General features: G+C 53.5%; 2 protein-coding genes across 8 annotated transcripts; both read right to left on the bottom strand.

The window, feature by feature from the left end:
- Window positions 1–328: 328 nt before the first annotated feature.
- Window positions 329–10,412, bottom strand: CRTC2 (CREB regulated transcription coactivator 2). Of its 5 annotated transcripts, none has more exons than XM_064282629.1 (14): window positions 10,097–10,412; window positions 6,971–7,072; window positions 6,770–6,888; window positions 5,917–5,976; window positions 5,209–5,277; window positions 4,937–5,040; window positions 4,807–4,836; window positions 4,582–4,661; window positions 4,417–4,466; window positions 4,044–4,288; window positions 3,281–3,684; window positions 1,727–1,996; window positions 1,078–1,264; window positions 329–960 (listed from the first exon to the last, which is right to left on the bottom strand). In XM_064282629.1, exons 1-14 carry the CDS (start codon window positions 10,187–10,189, stop codon window positions 743–745), a joined length of 2,031 nt encoding a protein of 676 aa, XP_064138699.1. In that variant the 5' UTR covers window positions 10,190–10,412; the 3' UTR covers window positions 329–742. The 5 variants fall into 5 exon arrangements, with proteins under 5 accessions (XP_064138699.1, XP_064138697.1, XP_064138698.1 ...); XM_064282627.1 differs by lacking the exon at window positions 10,097–10,412 and adding an exon at window positions 9,803–9,985 and having other exon boundaries at window positions 1,078–1,261; XM_064282628.1 differs by lacking the exon at window positions 10,097–10,412 and adding an exon at window positions 9,803–9,984 and having other exon boundaries at window positions 4,582–4,646.
- A 112-nt stretch (window positions 10,413–10,524) lies between these two features.
- On the bottom strand, window positions 10,525–15,239 carry SLC39A1 (solute carrier family 39 member 1). Of its 3 annotated transcripts, none has more exons than XM_010594756.3 (4): window positions 15,165–15,239; window positions 14,187–14,416; window positions 13,880–14,010; window positions 10,525–12,169 (listed from the first exon to the last, which is right to left on the bottom strand). In XM_010594756.3, the coding sequence occupies exons 2-4, from the start codon at window positions 14,371–14,373 to the stop codon at window positions 11,513–11,515; spliced, it is 975 nt and encodes a 324-aa protein (XP_010593058.1). In that variant the 5' UTR covers window positions 14,374–14,416; window positions 15,165–15,239; the 3' UTR covers window positions 10,525–11,512. The 3 variants fall into 3 exon arrangements, with proteins under 3 accessions (XP_010593058.1, XP_064138702.1, XP_010593059.1); XM_064282632.1 differs by having other exon boundaries at window positions 14,187–14,405; window positions 15,165–15,204; XM_010594757.3 differs by lacking the exon at window positions 13,880–14,010 and having other exon boundaries at window positions 11,890–12,169.
- Window positions 15,240–15,376: the final 137 nt, after the last annotated feature.

Here is a 15,376-nt window from a genome sequence, read left to right on the forward strand (position 1 = left end):
TCCTTACCCCGAATCACTGCCAGGCCTCGGGGATGAGGAAGAACAGCAACTTGTCTCACCAGTCAGAGCCCCCATCCCCTGATGCTGCAGAAGGGCCCTGGACAGACAAGAGGGCACAGGAGGTGACTTCCTGCTGCCACGGAGCCTACATCCAGCCTGGGCCCCCAAGTCCAATGCCAGGCACAAATCCTGAGTCTTGAAGGTCCTTCCACAGAGCAAAAACCACAGCAGATAAAAGGGTCTATGCCTCCAAGAATTTTCTAAATCCTCAGCCCCACCCCAAACAGCAGTCAAACACAGTAACGGTTTGATATGATTTTTTTATTAACATATAATATATTTAATAAAAAATAATATCCACTCTGGCTCTTTCCTCCATTGCAAGGGGAAGAGTGTTGAGGAGGGGCTGGCACTGCCCACCCCCAGGCATCCGGACAAGCCCTGCATCCGGGGCTCCTCTCTACCCCCTGCTTTCCAACAGGCTCTGACCTCCAGACAGACGGTTCAAAGTTACAAGTGCTTTAGGACCTCCCTTGAGCTCCCCAGGCCCACCCCTAGTGCAGAATTCAGGGGCCACCTGGACAAAACCCCTTGCTTTCTCTCATTCTTGGGATCCCTCATTCACATTAGAAAGAGGATCTGGGGGCAGAGAGTGGAGTTTCTACTGGCCAGGGGGAAGGGAGGAAAGGGACAGTGATAGGGAATGGGGCCAGGAAGAGGGATGGTGAGTGAGGAGGTCCCCTCACTGTAGCCGGTCACTGCGGAACGAATCCTCCACAGCAGGATCGGGCAGCAGGGCACAGGGGTCACTCAGCATGTTTAGCCCTTCAAGGCCCAGTGGCTCCATGTGCAGCTCATCCTCCAGCCCCAGCCCCAGCTCCAACCCTTTTGACACCTCAAAACCAGGCACTCCAGCCAGGGCTGCTGCAATCTCCTTAGAGAAACCTGGGGAGGAGTCTCCTGTGTGAGTAAAGGAAATGTGTGAGGACCCTATGCCCTGCAAACTCTTCCAAGACCCCTCAATCTCCTACGTATCACTCCTCCTTCCACTCCCATCACCATCCACACACCGCTCACCTGTGAGGATGATGTTAGGCCCTGAACCATGGCGGGAACAGTGTGTCAAGTTCTGGTGGTTGAGGGCATGAGGGTCCTGGAGGCCACCCACTGGCCCCTCGCCCCCTAAAAATCCAGGCCCTTCAGAAAAGTCGGAGGGATCCAGCACCAGGCTGGTTGATGGGTTCTCCATTCTGAACTGCTCCTGCTATGGATACACAGACAGACCTTGAAGAAGTGGGCTTCAGAACAGGGTGTTCCTGCCTGTCTTGCCTAGCCCTGCTAACATATCCCCTTTGCCCAGCAATCTTCATGGCCCCCCAGGGACAGATCCAGAGAGAGAGGGAGGAGGTAGCAACCAGAGCAACAGCAGCGAGCGCTGGGGCCCGAGGTGCCATACCTGACCGGAGAGTGTGCGTATGTGCTAGGAAAAGAATGGGTCTAAGCATTGGCCATCAAAGAGCAAGCTGGGAAGAGTCAGCTAGGAGAGGGCCAGGGGTAGGGGAGTAGAGGCCAATGCAGGAAGAGAGGAGCCCCAAGCTGGAAGCACTATGTTAACTGGGGGGATCTCCCCTATCTTAGATTTCCCAATTGAGAATACACCAGAGACACCACTCAGTCCCCCGATCAGCCCCTCCCCTGATTCTGAGCCAGGGGCCTGGGTACTCACATTCCCCGGGCTGAAGTCACTCATTGGCCGGTGGTAAGACTGTTGCCAGTGCCCACTAGAGCCAGGTGGGCACAGTGTCCCATAGTGTGGCTGCCTTCCTGGGGGCTGCCCACCTGAGGGCTGCGCTGAGCAGGCCTGAGAGGACAGCCCTGGCTGCTGTAGAGGCTTTGGGGTAGGTGGCTGGGTGGGCAGAACCAGACTAGGGGGGCTGTATGGGTATGGGGGCAGCCGCTGGTCAGTGGGCAGTTTACTGGTGTCCAGGGGGACGCCCTGAAGAGAAGCAAGGAAAAAGGGGGAAGCTTACCCCTCAGGGTACCCCCAAGAGCAGATCTTAGGACTTCCCACTCTCAGGCTGCAACCATTCTCAATATAAACATGACGAAGCTCCAATGAGTGTCTCTGGGGTTTGGTGCCGTTACTCGAAAATGCATTATCAGGATGAAAGTGACTAATGTATGAATAATTTTGAATCTACTCCAGAAGTAAACCACTCCTAAACTTTGGTACTTTAACTATTGTTAGTAATCAAGTACTTGTGACAGACCTCACAAGTGACCGATAACACAACAGTAAAGTTGAGAACTTGTGTTCTAAAGCCTTGAAGAGGCCAGAGGGAGAGAGGGAGGGAGGAAAAAGGAAGAAAGGAGGGAGGGAAGTTAGGCTCAGTCCTGGCTCCAAAAGAACAGAGCCCTTGCTGGCCTAGCCTCAGTATTTCCTACTGGAGAGGGGACCTGAGTAAAGATGGAACATAGAACACACATTCCAGGGAACAGCAATGGAGGAGGAGGAGAAAGGAGGGCAGAGGACGGGATAGAAGGGCATTAAGGTAAGAAGAAAAGGGGAGGAGAGGGGGCAAAAAAGAAAAAGACGGGGGAGGCAAGTGGGGTGGGGGAACAACTGAGAGTTTAAGCACTGAGGAAAGAGCCCTGAAGTAAGTTTTGAGTTCAACTCCCCTAACTTGTGTAAACTTGGGAAAGCCATTTTTCCTCTGGGCCCCAGTTTCCTCATCTGTAAAATCAAAGGACTAGACTCTATGATGTGAGATTCTCTGACTCTGTGAGTTCTTTGAAAGGAGGAGGAATGGGAAAGGGGATGGGACAAGGGTGAAGGCACAAAAAAAACGAACAAATGGGAGAAAAAGAAATGGGAGAGGAACAACTACCATTTTTGAGCTTGTACCTGCAGTAAGCACAGTGCTAAGTACTTTGGAAGTATTACCTTACTGGGTCCCCACAATATCATCCTGGTTTTATAGATGAGGATACTGAGGCTCATAGAAATTAAATAACTTGTCCAAGGAGACTGCTAGTAAGAGATAGAGCCAGCATTTAAAGCCCAAAAGTTTAACCAACAAGGTTTACACTCTTAAGCAAAGAGGAGTTGAGATGGATAAAAGATGAGGCAAGTGAAGAGCAGAGAAAGGGGATGGATAAGAAGAGGGGGTACCAGGAGTAAGGAGACGAGGTATTTGAGGAGAGAGGGTGGGAGAGAGAGAACTTAGCAGAAGAGAAGGGGGAAGGGAGACAGACATGTAGGGAAAGCAGCCACGCATACCTGAGTGATGGAAGACAAGGTGGGTGACATTGTTGGCGAAAACTGTTTGGGCAGCTGCTGTTGGGACCTTCTGGCGTCGGCTGGGCCCGCAGGCAAAGTCAGGGGACTGAGGGGTACACGGCGGTGGCGGGGGGAGGCCCCATGGGTGGAAGGTGGGTAAGGGTGGGCGCCCAGCACAGGGGATGAAGTAGAGGAGGAGGAAGAAGAGGAGAGGGCTGGGGCACTGAGTGAGGGGTGGCCCAGGGAAGTGGTGGGCAGTGCGTGGCGGGCCCAGGAGGAGGCGGGCAGTGAGGGGTGACTGTGGGAGCCCTGGAGCTGGGGTTGAGGATTGCTCAGGGAAGCCTGGAGGTTGGGATTACTTAGGGAGGACTGCAGGGATGGGTGGCTGACAGGTGAATGAAGTCCTGCAGGCACAGACAAAAAACCAGAAATGCCAACATTACTGATGGACACTGGGCCCCTTTCCGCCTGGAATGGGTAGCAGTGACCAGACTATGGATGTGGCAACACAATGTCCTCCCTACTCTGTCCCTAACAGTGAGGTTGGCACTGCCCACCTGGGGGCTGCTCTCCATTTTCTTTCTAGGAAAAGCCACACCCACCAGTTCTCACTGGCTGAAAATTGCAGTGAGGGATTCCTGGGGTGGAGAGGTGATGGGCTGGTGTGGCAGCCACAGGCAGATCCCAGGTGCTCAAGTCTCCCTCCCCTTGTCCCTCCAGGCAGGCAGCACCCTGTGGGCACATGGCCAGGACAGCCACTCACCTGGCGCATCGTAGCCTAGGCCCAGGCCCAGGCCCCCGCTGATGCCCAGGTGGGTCATGGTGTGGGTCAAATTGGAGGTACTGTTGCCCCCACTCAGGCTGGGGTAAGCTGTCTCTTCAGGGTCCAGAGGGGTGGGCAGCGGTGGGGGAAAGCGCAGGTTGGTGAGGTCAGGCAGGGAGCCTCCCGAGTTCATGACAAGTGGGAGGGTAGGCACACTGGCAGGCTGGTCAGGGGATGGAAAGATGCTGGGGGAAGGAGATGAAAAGAAAGACATAAATGGGGGGCAGTGGTCAGGGAAGAATGGAGATCAGTCTCCCACATTTCCCTGTACTTCCTTCCTCCACCCCTTCGCACACCTCACAGAGGTACTTACTTAATTCCAGGAACTTCACAGGACCGAGGTCGGGAGGAGGATGTGGACAGCTGAGGACAGAAGGAAGAATGTGCAAAATGAGGACAGTGCTGGGTGAGGACCCTGGGAGGCCCGCCCCATGGAAAGGAGGGGGATAGTAGGTGACACCCAGTTGCCCACACTTACCTTCTTAGCATCCCATGGCTTCAGCAAATGCTTGTCATCTACCAAGTTCTCCTCAATAGCGGGGACTTGAAAGAGAAAGACTGGTGATGGGAGAGTTGGAGAAGGAGCCATAAGGTAGGACAGGAGGCAAAGGCAGGCAGGAGGGAGTCCCTCTCCCTGGCCCTGCACAAAGCCTCCAACACTAGCCCAGAAATTCAGTGCCCACAAGTGACGAGGAACACATACCTTTGGAGTCCGTTTCGCCATCTAGAAAATCTGTAAGGAAGGTGGTGGAGTTGGCTGTAGCACCCACTCACCTACCTGCTTCAAACAAAAGCTCCATGGCTACTCTCTATCCTGGGACATGGCCACTTACCCCCGCGGCGGCTGGGAAGGACGCTGGGAGGTGTGGGGCCCGGATATGTGTCCTGGGGGTTGGGGTTCATCACACTTGTGTGAAGGGCTGAGTCAGAGCTTGTCCTGTGGGGGAAGCAGAGATGAGCTAGCATCAGTGACAGGTTTTCCTGGTCCCCAAACCCTGCCCAGCTGAGGAAAACAGTAGCTGGGCTAGGATAGGGTGAGGAAGTCAGGCCCCAGGAAACTAGAGACAAGAAAGGGATGTGGCTTAAAAGAGACAAGGGCCATTACCTGTTAAGTGCAGATGGCAGTCTAAACAACTGCCCCTTCTCTGCAGGGAAATTGCCCCAGGGCATTGTCCTGGGAAGGAAAAACAAAGTCTTGAGGAGGAAGGCTAGCAATGGATAAGAAGGTTAAGCAGCATGGGGGTTGGAAAATGTGGGGCAACCAAGGTAGAGGTGGAGAGGGCTGGACAGCCAGGATCATGCTTCTTTCTTTCTGGTTCTTTTAATGTCTCTGACCCATGAACCCCCTCCCCCAATTAATCTCAAAAATCTGGAAACTTTTCAACTTCTCTGCCAGGACAAGCTGAATGGAAATCTCGGAACCCAGCAATTCTGCTGGGCATGAGTATTGGGAGTGAGATGGACAAGGGCTGGGGTTCAGAAATCAAGGGGTGCCAGAGCACCCCCCAAACATCCACTCTTGAGAGGAAGCAGCTTTTTCACCTGCCTCCCTGCCATTCCCCTCCCCTTACACACACACCCCGACCTGGCCACAGTTCCCATTGGTCCTGCCCTGGCTGGACTGGGAGGCTTGGCCACTCGTGTCAATATGGCCAAGACTGGACTCTGACCCACCTACTCCACCTCCCCCCACCCCTCCCAGCCCAGCCTTTATGGGAGGAGGTACTGTTGAAACCCTAGCCCAGCAATCCCAGTTCCCTCCAGAGACATGTCTGAGAATGGGCAGGAGATTCTGTCTGCCCTGGACACTTACCTGCGCCAGGTGGACTCCGGGGGAGGAGATATGTAGGCAGGACTGTAGGGAGAACTGTCAATGTGAACAGCACCAGTTATGGAAAAAAGTGGGAAGGGGATGAAAAGAAAGGACTGGAAGAGACCAAACAAACAAAAACTCATTGCCATCGAGTCAATTCCGAGTCATAGGGACGCTATAGGGCAGAGTAGAACTGCCCCATAGGGTTTCTAAGGAGCAGCTGGTAGATTTGAACTGCCGACCTTTTGGTTAGCAGCCGAGCTCTTAACCACTGTGCCACCAGGGCTCCTGAAGAGACCAGAGGAGAGAATAATGGACGTACCAGATGGGTTGTTTCAAGAAACATACCTTTTCTTCCTCTACAAGGGGCAACAATAGGGTCAAAGAATAGAAGACAAGAAGGAAATCAGACCTAAAGGAGCTAAAAAAATACAGGAGGAATATCTGGGCAGGGTTTGGGGCAAACAGGTCTGTGGAGGCCTCAGAGACTGAAAGCTAAGGGCAAAACTGCAAGGAGAAAGTAAGGAGGAATGTAAGGAGGAGTGACCAGACCCCCTCTGGCAAGAGACATATCAGGTAGCCCTGTCTCTGGCAACAAAGAGCGAGCTGAAGTGAGGCAGTCAGAGTCAGCCAGAGATGGAGGGCATAGTCTCAGGAACAGCAAGTCCCTGTCACAGGAGCCAATGCTGACACATGGGCCAAATGGTCACTTTTCAAGGAAGCTGGGTAAAGGACAGCTCCTAGAAAAGGAAAGGACTGAAGAAAGAACAACACTTAAAGCCCCTTCCTACCATGACCCCCTAAGGAAGCCCATCCTGCCACCCTTCAGACCCCTAAACCCTCTGTGAAGGATATGTGGCGGGGGTAGCGGCGGAGTGGGGATGCCATTCTGCGGGGATCTCGTTGTACCCGTTCTACCAGCCCATGGTGCCGAGTGCTCCGAGATGAATCCAGAGGTGAGTGAAGGGGGCTCTGCCAAAAGGGACAGGTGCATCAAATCAGCAGGGAAAGCTGCCTAAGAGCTTCTGCTCCTCCCTGGCTGGTGTCCACTCACCTGGAACTCAGCCAGGCCACAGCCAATCTGGTTAACATTGGGCAGAGAACCACCATAATGGGAGCTCCTTGTGTATGCCAGTCGCAGTCTTTGGGCCTGTAACTGAGAGATGAAGGACAAATGGGAATGTCAGGGTAGGGTTCCGAGCACTGTTCTCTTTGGCCACCCTTACCATCCCTGTCATCAGGCTATGATGCTGCTGCTGCTTTTAGGAGCTTTTTAGGAAAAAAAAAAAAAAAAGTGAGTGCTGGGGAAAAGGCCCACTGAGACCTAATGCAAACAATCTACCCCAGCCTTTCTACAGCCTACCCTCATCAATGAAATCACTACTGTTTGGCATCACCCTGCCTGGCAAGGCCTGACACTCTGCTCAGGGATTGTCCCAGTTGGCATCAGTCTAAGCAGAGTCCCTGAGGGGCTTCTAGGAACCCCTAGGCTAGTCACATGGCTTAACTCCTAGGGAGAAGTGCCTATTAGGTGACTCTGCTTTCCCTTCCAGATGTGTCTGGGACTAATTGGAAGATGAGGGGAGGGCCACAGGTGGATGCCACAGAGCTATTACTGGCAGCCTCTTTCCTGCCTACTAAGCCCTGCCACTTGCCCAGAACATCCAAGGAATGATGGCTTTCCTAGCTAGAAAACAGTGCCAAAACCTAAGTGACATTCTTCCACCGCATCCTAAGGACCCTGCATTGGCAGGAAGACTGGAGAATGAGACTGGGAGAGGAAATCCTGGTCCAGAGCCATTTCCCTAGGCTCACCTCCACTTTGGGGAGATATGCCTAGAGCAAGAGTGAGACACTACAACCCTCATCCTGGCATGGTTTTAGTCTGTCTACAGACCTCCTGTAGACAGATGCTCACCTCTGTGAGAGGTGAGCACCTACTTCTGAGGCTCAGCCACTGCCATTAGCCAAAAAAACAGATCCAGGGCAAGGCCATGGGGTGGAAGAGTAAGTTCCAGGAGCTTCTAGGGTCACACTGTTGTACCTAGGCCAACATCAGAACTGACTTTCTATTCCAAGAAGTTACCCCGGGGTGTTCAGTGAGCACTATGCTGACCTCTAGACCACTTCAAGACTGTTACTAATATATACAGCAATCCCAGCCTCTAAGTAGAATAGGCCCCCATGACCATATCTGCCTCAAGTGAGCCCTTCCAGATGGCCAGATAAAAGGCTGAGCCCCTGATCTCTTATCTCTATTTCTGAACTCTTGGGTCCTCAGACCCTGGCCATATGTGCCCATTACACTTTTTTGTGCATCAGCCACCCATTGGGGCAAGTGGGTGGAAGGGTGGTGTGCCTTTTGACAAACTAAGATACGACAAGATAAAAACCCCCGTTTGAGTTTCTCACAGTCTTTATTTCTTTACACATATAAGCCCTAAGGCCCTACCATACCTCTGCTAGAGTCATAATCCAGAGGACAGGGCCTCCAGCTGTCAGCTGCACTCTGGCCTCTTTCCCAACCTCTTCCCTCTTCCCCCACCATGATCAAAAACTCCTAAAGGGGAGCAGTCAAAAATTAAATCATGATCCTCACGGTGGTTAGAGTGATGGGCATGCACGCACACGCACGCACGTGCACACACACACACTAGATTTGGTTCCCCACATGACTCTTTCTGTCCCAACTCCCCAGAAACTGGGGCACATGGTCCCTAGAGACTCAAAGAGGGAAAACACACACACACACAAAAACTAACAAAATCAAGGGAGGTACACACAAAAATACAATCAGTCAGAGTCACAGTCATAGAGAGATGCCATCTTAGACCAGTAGAAAGAGCCCTGAAATGTGTTTATGTGCTACCATTTCTTCTCAAATTCATTCTCACTCCCTGCCATGAGAGATCACTGCAATACTCCAACCTGCTGTCTTGAGAGTAACGTGTCCCTAAATTACCACTAGATATCAGCTGAGCAAACTCCCACCCCGTTGCCTCTGACATCCGGCCCTAGAAAGCAAGAAACCAGGGCCCAAGGGGCTTCAGAGGCAGCTCTGCCAGGGTGCCTTCTTTCTGGAACTTCCTAGGAATGAAGATTTCCTACACAAAGTACCCAATAAACTGACTCACAAGGCAACCATCTCCCTAGAAAGCTCTCCAAACCAACGGGTTCCACATAACCTATAGCCAAATGGTTACTCGGTTTCAGGACTCAAAGCCCCACCTCTCCTCCAACGCTGCCAGGGCAAAATACCAAGTACCAGTCTGTGAGCAATGGATCTCACCTTCATTCATGTCAGGAAACCACAAAAAGTATTTGAAAAAGGAAGCAAAGGGACGGGACGCAGGAGGGGACTTCCTGCCCCACTATACCCAGCGCTGCTCTTCAAACCATTCAAGGGGCCTTTTCCCGGAGATACCAAAGTACTGAACAGTGGCACAGCAGGGCAGGGGGACCAACTTAGAGATCATCGACTCAGAGAAGACAGGCTAGGGACAAGAAGTCCATCTACCCAACCTATAACCCAATATCGGGGATGCTTCAGTAGAATCCCCGCGCGAACTGAGGGATGCACAAGGGCCACCCACCTCCTACCTCCGCCCGGCCTCAGGGGACCATCCCCACCCCCACTGCACACTCCCGCCTCACGTACTCGGCCCCCAGTAGCTCCCACATCCCCAGTCTCTCCAGTGCTTCGGCCACCCCCCGCAAAATCCATCTTCCTACCCGTGAGCCCGCACCTCCCAGACGGCGGCTCCCGCTGCCCCGTTCCGCCTCCTTCACCGCGGCTCCCGCCCCCGCTCCGCCCCGCCTCTCAGCTCCCGGCTCTCGGCTCCGTAACTGCTCTGCTTCACTCCCGCTCCCCGGCGCGGCCCCTCACCCGGGTGGAGCCGATGTCCATCATCACCTCCTCGAAGGCCGCCGTCTCCTCGGCCTGACGCTGCTTCTGCAGCGCGATCTTCTCACTAAACTTACGCGGATTGGAAGCCGAGGCCGTAGCCGAGCCGGGCCCGTTCGCTCCCGATGTCGCCATCTTCCTCCCCTGTCCCACCCCGCCACCCTCCCAGTACAAGCCACGGCCTCCGCCGCCGGCTCCGGCCCGGCTCCTCCAGCCGTAGCCGCCGCCACCGCCGCCTCAGCGAGCACCGCGAACCGGCCCCAGCCTAGCCCTGACCTGTTGTGCGCGGAGGCCGCCGGGAACTGTAGTTTGTTTACTTGACTTCTTCACCTCCCTAGTCACGCAACACGGAAAGGAAATGGACACCATTTCCCAGCAGCCCCGTTGACTCCGGGAACTGGGCACTTTGCTCCTCCCACTCGGCTACTCCCTGCGCGGGGCAAGCTGGGAAGAGTAGTTCTGAATTAGTCCCAAGATTACGAATCCGCAGGGCAGAGGAATTAAGGAGAGGGAAGGGAAGAGGTGGAGACAAAGCGGGAAGAAGAAAAGGGCGAAGGAGTAAAGATTTGGTCATCTTCAGGGAAGGGAACCAGAGAGGCCTGAATAAAAACAGACCAATGATCTTCAAACAACTGTAAACATTTGGGATTCAGGTCCCCTCAAGCATGCCCACCCCTTTCCCAAGACAAATGTATCAGATACGGTACAGATTTATAGAAACATCTTTTATTTGGATAACACATCCCAAAACAGGTCAGTTAGTAAAATAGATTCTAGAGAATATGGCCTTTATGCACAGCTTTCTCTCCCCAAAAATAACTCCAGGGGTGAGATTCCCCCTGCCCCCTTAGGCTCCTCTGATATAAAAAAGTTTTGGCAGCTCAGTGTTTATCATCTGGCCATGGGGACTACGTCCACGTCCTGTATCCCTACGGTGCAGCAGCAGTAGGAGGCTCTGCCAACCCTCCCCACCTCCAAACTGAGCCAACAAACATTTCTGCCCCACCCTAGAATCCAGGACTAAAATCAAGAGAAAGCAGGTCCCCTTCACTGAGGTGCTGGGCAGGGCTCAGTGCCATAACTGTGCTTTGAGAAACAGGGAGGGTATTTATTTGGCACTTTGAAAATAGGGGAGTGAACAGGAATGGAGAGGCCAGAGAAGATACCAAAAGTGGCTGAAAGAGGCCATTTTGGCACTAGCCCCCTGGGAAAAGGGAAGAGGGAGACATAAGAGTAGGAGTTAAGAAAAATAGGAGGGTCAACTCCAAGTGGCAGAGTGCTGAAATGTGCTAGAACCAAGTGGACTGCTAACTCTGGGACTATGCCCTATCCATACCTCTACCCCATAGTAGTTGGGTGCCCACCCCCAGCCTCTTCAGTGTCAGTTTGCCTTTGTGTGTAGTGTCTAGCCCCTAATCTCAGCAGTCAGTGTCTTCCCTAATTCTAAATTCTCTTATAGTCATCTCTTGTCCCTTGGGCCTGGGGCCAGGCTGTTGTCTGCCTACTTCCCTCTCATTGATTATATAGCCCCCAAAGGCTCTATCCCTAGCTCCTGGAGAACTCTTTGGTCCTCAGTGCCTCCCTTCCCCATTCCTGCCTATTATATATACACTTGGGCAGGGTGTGAGGGAGGCAGGGAGAGAGAGCAGGGGCCCCTGCTACCTAACCTCCCCTGCCCCTTTCTGGAGCCCCCTAGACTTGGATGAAGAGCAGGCCGGTGAGCAAGGCAAAGCCTGCTAGAAGCAGAATGACCTTGAGGATCCTCTGCTCAGAAGTGGCTAGCTCCTGTGGCAGGATCTCCAGAAAGGTGATATAGAGGAAGGTGCCAGCTGCCATGCCCTCGAGCACAGACTGGGCCAGCTGGTGAAGTGGCCCGGCCGACTCTGCCAGAGCTGCACCCAGCCCGATGCCCAGGGGTGTCATACATGAGAAGAGGATTCCACAGCCAGCCACCACCTGTGCCCGCAGGTGGCTTTGCAGCAGCCGCAGGGATAGGCTGACCGCCAGGATACCCTTGTGGAGCAGTAGAGCCAAGCACAGCTCCATGGCCCGAGCCCGGTCTCGCTGTAGCCCCACTGCGAGCCCCTCGAACACCGAGTGCAGGGCTAAGGAGAAGACCAGGACACAGGCACGGAGGGCTGAGGGTGCTGCTGAGACTCCACTTGCCTGTGGGACCCCTGGCCCATCATGCCAGTGCTGTGGCCCACCATTCACTCTTCCCAGCAGAGCTCTCGTCTCCTCCCGAGGTGGGGGACCCGACTGCTCCTTGTAAGCCAGTGTGATCTGCTCCATCACCAGGACCAGGAAGAAGCCCATGGCCAGGATGAACTCCTGCAGGGGGAACTGGAGCTGTGGGCAGAGGAGGCAGCAAGGAGCTCAGGAGACAGGCCAAGAATGTGTAGGGGAAGTAAGTTGCAGAATCTGGTAGAAGCCCAGTTACACTGACCTGGGATCCTACACAAACACAGGGCCACTCTCAGTCACACAAAGATAGAGTCACTTGATGACATGGGCACAAAGTGATAGAAAATCACAAAGATTATTCTGTCACTATGTTATACGTAAGGAACCCTGGTGGTGCAGCAGTTAAACACTTGCAAAAGGTAGCAAGTTTGAACCCACCAGTGACTCTGTGGGAGAAAGATGTGGCAGTCTGCTTCTGTAAAGATTACAACCTTGGAAATCCTATGGGGCAGTTCTACTCTGTAGAGTAGAACCTTATGGGGCAGTTCTTTCTCCCATGGAGCAGCTGGTGGGTTCAAACTGCTAACCTTTTGTTTTGCAGCCGAGCATTTAACAACAGCACACCAGTGCTCCTTACATATAACCCATTGCCTATTAATGTCAAGTGGATTCTGAAATTGCCCAGTAAGGTTTCCAAGGCTGTAAATCTTTACGGAAACAGACTGCCACATCTTTCTCCAGTGGAGGTAGCTGGTGGGTTTGAACTGCCAACCTTTTGGTTAGCAGCTGAGCATTTAACCACTGTGCCACCAGGGCTCCTTATATTTAACATAATGACATGATAATCTGAGTGATTACTGTGTATCACTTTGTATTTGCTATGATTCTGAAGAGACTCAAATGCAACAGGTTATGTTATATGCAGACAAGGGCTTCTCAACTTTGGTGCTATAGACATTTTGGATCAGAAAATTCTTTGTTGTGGGGGGCCTAATCTTGTGCATTATAGGATGTCTGGCAGCACCCCTGGCCTCTACCTACTAGATGCCAGTAGCAATCCCTCCTGCTCCAGTTGTGACAACCAAAAGTGGCTCCAGACTATCAAATGCTCACCGGAGGGCAAAATTACCTCCAGTTGAGAGTCACTGATGTACATGTACATAAAATGTCCCATATAGTCACACAAACACAGGGCCACACGTGGGCCCAGCTTCTCAAACATACACAGTGCCATGTGAGACATTCAGAGACATTCAGCCTAGGCTTACACACAGTCACATGAAGACACAGGGTCGCTCAGTAACAACACATAGAGAGTTACATCCAGTGTTACTTCCTCAGTCTTTGGGAAAGAGAGGAGGGAAAACAGGATGTTTTCTGGCACCACCACCTAGCTGTCTCTTTTTTTCCTATAATGAGCCTTTCCTATGCCTTAGATTTGATCCTTCCCCACATCCCCTTTCCTTGGGCTATAAACTTTTTGGTCAGCAACACCAGACTCCTGAGAATTGCCTTCCACAGTTCCTAGGACTGCAGAAACCCCTATTCCCAGTCCTTCAGGAAAGTGGTGGAAGCCACTTTATTCCTGAAGCACTATTAACTTCCTGGAGGCTAAAACAGAAAACCCACAGAGTAGATCACACACGGTCATAAGGTTCCTCATACTGTCTCATAGGGGTCTGGACTGGGTAGTGGGGAAAGAAGCCCACAGAAAGCCTTGTGCCCTGTACCCAAAATTACAATTCATAAGGTCACACACCAAGAACCTGCCATACAGTCATCGAGTGACACTTGAACTGATCCATACAATGCACCGCTCCTAAACGTTGAATACTCCCAGCACACGGGGTCACATACAGCCTGGCCAGTGCTCACCGTCACGTGCAGGGCCCCCAGGGCCTCATTTATGGCAGCCAGGTAATCAGGCAGCAGGTCCAGGAGACAGGTGGCCAGAAAAACGCCTCCTGCGAAGCAGCTTACAAGGCTCAGGGCTTTCTGTCGGGAGGCTGGGCAGGAGTGGAGTACAGGGCAGAATGAGCAAGTGAACCCCCTCCAGCCCCTACTACCCTAACTCAACCAATGGCTACTCTTGTCTTCCCATCCTTCGGTTGCCTCCCCCAGCCCCAGGGCTTTCACTGCTCCAAGACTCAGAACTTTCATGGCAGCAAGGGAAGAGACTTACTTGAGGCTTCATGGTTAGCTCCTGGCCGGCGCAATACACAGATGGGCACCAGACTGCAGACGAGGGTGAGCACCAGTAGCAGCACCAGAGCCCCTAACTTCACCTCCAGTCCTACAGGTACTGGAGGCTCTGATGCCACTGCCTCAGGGCGCCACACCAGAAGCTCGGGCTCTCCCCAGGGCCCCATAGTAGCTGTGGTAGTTCCAATGACTCTCAGACCTAGGAAAAGACTACAGTGGGTGGGGAATGGTCATTAAAGGAGAGATAAGGGCCAAAGTAAGGGGAAGGCTGGTCAACAGAGTGCTGCTCCTTCCTCACCCCAGCCACTTTCTGACCTCCCCCAACCCAAGGTGACTGATCCACTCTGTACAGGGGAACATTCCTCTTCCTCCTCCTCAGACTTTAGCCCTCCCTGGTGACTTATTCAGGGACCTAGCAAAGGGGAAACTGAGGCATGAGAAGGATTTTATGAATATCTCATTACTCTTTCACTGGCGCTTCCAGAGAACTAGGGGCTGCCTGCAAACAGACCCCAGAGCTAGGGTCCTCTAAGGCAAGTAGAGGTCAGGCCCCTACCCTAGTAAGGGGTAGCTGAAGCGAAGGGCGCTCGGGGCGGTGGAGGGTGTCCCGGGTAGGATTCGTGGACCACCTGGACAGGAGGAATTTGGGTGCTGGATCGCCCTCCCGCTCCCATTTCCCCAGCGCCATCTCCCCGAAAGCAGAGAACGAGCGCTTCACGCCACAGGCTGGGACGTCTAGACAAATGGCCAAAGACGGGTTCTGGGGTCTGGGGTCCCGGGGTGGGCTGAGAGGACACTGAGGGCGGTGTCTGGAAGTCCGGACTCCGGGAGGCGAGGTTGACGCCGCCAGGGTCCCGGGAAACAGATGAAGAATGGCGAGAACTGTAACTCCGGCTCCCAGGCCTTAGGAGGCCTGGGCGGCTAGCCCCGAGCCCTACCCCCGAGAGCACGCACTCACCTCGCTAGGGGCTCTCTACATGGTATCCGCTCGGTTCCGGCCTCAAGTCGGGAATTCCCGCCCCCTCCTCATTCCTTTCTCCCCGCCCCCCCACCCAGCCTCTGCGTACCCGCCCCCGGCTACCAATGGCAGCGCGGCAGGGGCGGGGCCAGCCGGGAGTGACGGGTATTAGGAGCAATCAGAGGTCGGCGGCGGGAGGCGGGCGGAGGAGG

The sequence above is a fragment of the Loxodonta africana genome, chromosome 3, assembly GCF_030014295.1.
Source record: "Loxodonta africana isolate mLoxAfr1 chromosome 3, mLoxAfr1.hap2, whole genome shotgun sequence".
Classification (NCBI taxonomy): domain Eukaryota; kingdom Metazoa; phylum Chordata; class Mammalia; order Proboscidea; family Elephantidae; genus Loxodonta; species Loxodonta africana.

Bases quoted from the DNA above. Each gene is read 5' to 3' on its own strand.
- CRTC2 (XM_064282626.1), bottom strand. From the start codon at position 9,955: ATGGCGACATCGGGAGCGAACGGGCCCGGCTCGGCTACGGCCTCGGCT. The intron at 4,289-4,416 runs GTAAGTACCTCT...TCCTTCCCCCAG, and splicing joins TGTGAAGTTCCTGGAATTAA to CATCTTTCCATCCCCTGACC. The intron at 961-1,077 runs GTGAGCGGTGTG...TTACTCACACAG, and splicing joins GCCTAACATCATCCTCACAG to GAGACTCCTCCCCAGGTTTC.
- SLC39A1 (XM_010594756.3), bottom strand. From the start codon at position 14,373: ATGGGGCCCTGGGGAGAGCCCGAGCTTCTGGTGTGGCGCCCTGAGGCA. The intron at 14,011-14,186 runs GTAAGTCTCTTC...ACTCCTGCCCAG, and splicing joins AGCTAACCATGAAGCCTCAA to CCTCCCGACAGAAAGCCCTG. The intron at 12,170-13,879 runs GTGAGCACTGGC...CTCTGCCCACAG, and splicing joins TGGGGGCCCTGCACGTGACG to CTCCAGTTCCCCCTGCAGGA.